We start from the raw sequence: 1,923 nt of genomic DNA, 5'->3' as shown, positions 1-1,923 counted from the left end.
CCTCAGGTGGGAGTGAAATCTCTCTCTCAAACTCTAGGAAAGAGCAAGAGTCATGCTCTAGAGAAAGTTCTGTTCAGTGGTCAAAATATTCCAGAGTGCTGAATGCAGTGGCTCGCACACTTCGGGAGGCCGAATTCAGGATTGCTTGAATCCAGGAGTTCAAGACCAGCCTGGGCAACATAGCAAAACCCTGTCTCTACAAAAAGTTGTTTAAAAACTAGCCAGGGATATTGGCCTATGCCCGTAATCCTAACTACTCGGGAGACTGAGATGGGAGGATTGCCTGAGCCCAAGAGTTTGAGGTTGCAGTGAGCTATGATCACTCTATTACATTCAAACTGGGGCAGTAGAGTGAGACCCTGTCTCAAAAAAAAAAAAAAAATTAAAAAAATAAAAATAAATAAATAAATAAATAAATAAATAAAAATAAAAATAAAGAATTCCTGGTGATAGAACCTGAGAATCTGTAGTTAACAGGCTCCCTGGGTGGTCATGCAAACCAGTGTGTGGAAAGCAGTGTTGAGACTGCCTCAGAGAAGCTTGTTCCATGAAAATTGCGTGCAGACCCCAGGGCCCCATTTTCAGAGAATTATGCGGCTTGACCTGCAGGAAGCCACCACTGATGCCTGTTGAGTGGCTGCCTGGGGATGGGCACTCCCCGATGACGGGCAGGAGCACCGCTACACCTGGCTGTCCTGCAGTAGTTTTCAGGTGTCTGTGCCTGGCACCGGCCACCAGCAGTATCCCAGCGTCTGGCCCTGGTCCTCTAGGAGTGGAAGGGGAGAAGGGCACTGCCGTGGGAGAGAGACCTGCCATTTAGATTACATTTGGCTTTGAGGGTTGAATGGTGTGTTTGCAAAGCCAGGAATGATCTCGAGCTCTGTCTGCTCCCATAGGCCCATCAAATGGCTCCAGACATGTTCTACTGCATGAAGCTCCTGGAGGAGACTGGCATCTGCGTCGTGCCCGGCAGTGGCTTTGGGCAGAGGGAAGGCACTTACCACTTCAGGTACGACTTCGTCTCCGCACCAGGGGCTGGTCCGGGGCTTGTCCAGGGAAACGTGGGCTTCTTGACATGGAGCAGAGGACTACTTTGGAGAGAGACGTGCGGAGACCCTGTCCCCCCTCGAGTCACCCCCCTCTGTCCTGCTGCAGAGCCAAGCTCAGACCCTGCCCAGGGAGAAAGAAAAACTGGGTGGTTGTCTGCTCAGGGTCGTATTTCCTGAAAGGTCTTCCTTGACTGTTCTGTCCCTCCCCTCCATCAGCTGTCCCATCGTCATCTGAAATGTTCCCAGTAGGGTGTTTTCTTATTTCGCTGTCCGTTTTCAACTCTGTCACGGCAGTACACAGCTGCCAGTGCCTGGAGTGGTGCTGGCACGTGCTCGGTAGCTCCTGGCGGCACCCTGGGCCGCAGCGCTGCCTGTGATCCTGGAACCTGCTGAGGAGCTGCAGTGGAATTCGCTCCACTCACGCCCAGGGCGTACCCCGTTCTGGCTCTGCGTGGACGGGAATGCCAGTGCCCAGAGCTGAGCTGGCTGGAGCAGAGGTTTTCCACTGAGGCCAGTTCTCTTCAGAACAGCATCTTCCCCGCACATGTTGCTCTCAGATGTCTCTTGCGGCAGATGCTAAAAAGAAGAAATGGCATGAGCTGTTAGCAACAGGAGCCAAGTCTTGACTTAGGCAAGGTCATGGGTCGTGTCCCCTGGATGGACAAACCTTGTCTGGTTGGCCTTCCCGCTCATCTCAGTGTTTGATGGCTCGGTCAGAAAGTGATTTGAGCAAGAAGGCTGCCGGGAAGGCCAGGGAGCATATTGGTGGACGAGAGGGAGGTGTTAGTTACTGTGGCAACTTGGGAATTCCTTTGGAGGCAGAGTTGTGACTGGAGGGTGTCTCACTGTCAGACTGACTGGAGATGAAAAAGTC

The 1,923-nt window shown here is 52.4% G+C and overlaps 1 protein-coding gene across 2 annotated transcripts in view; it reads left to right on the top strand.

Annotated features, from left to right (window-relative positions):
- Nucleotides 1–1,923, top strand: part of GPT2 (glutamic pyruvate transaminase (alanine aminotransferase) 2) — a 55,592-nt gene that overhangs the window by 50,836 nt on the left and 2,833 nt on the right. For both annotated transcript variants that reach the window (XM_012002455.1, XM_012002457.1), the window contains one exon: nt 897–1,009. In XM_012002455.1, coding sequence (XP_011857845.1) covers nt 897–1,009 — 113 coding nt within the window. The remainder of the gene's footprint in view (nt 1–896; nt 1,010–1,923) is intronic.

Source organism: Mandrillus leucophaeus, unplaced genomic scaffold (genome assembly GCF_000951045.1).
Source record: "Mandrillus leucophaeus isolate KB7577 unplaced genomic scaffold, Mleu.le_1.0 Scaffold689, whole genome shotgun sequence".
Lineage (NCBI taxonomy): Eukaryota > Metazoa > Chordata > Mammalia > Primates > Cercopithecidae > Mandrillus > Mandrillus leucophaeus.
Note: the sequence above shows the minus strand (reverse complement) of the source record. Positions and strands in the feature narration are given on the sequence as shown.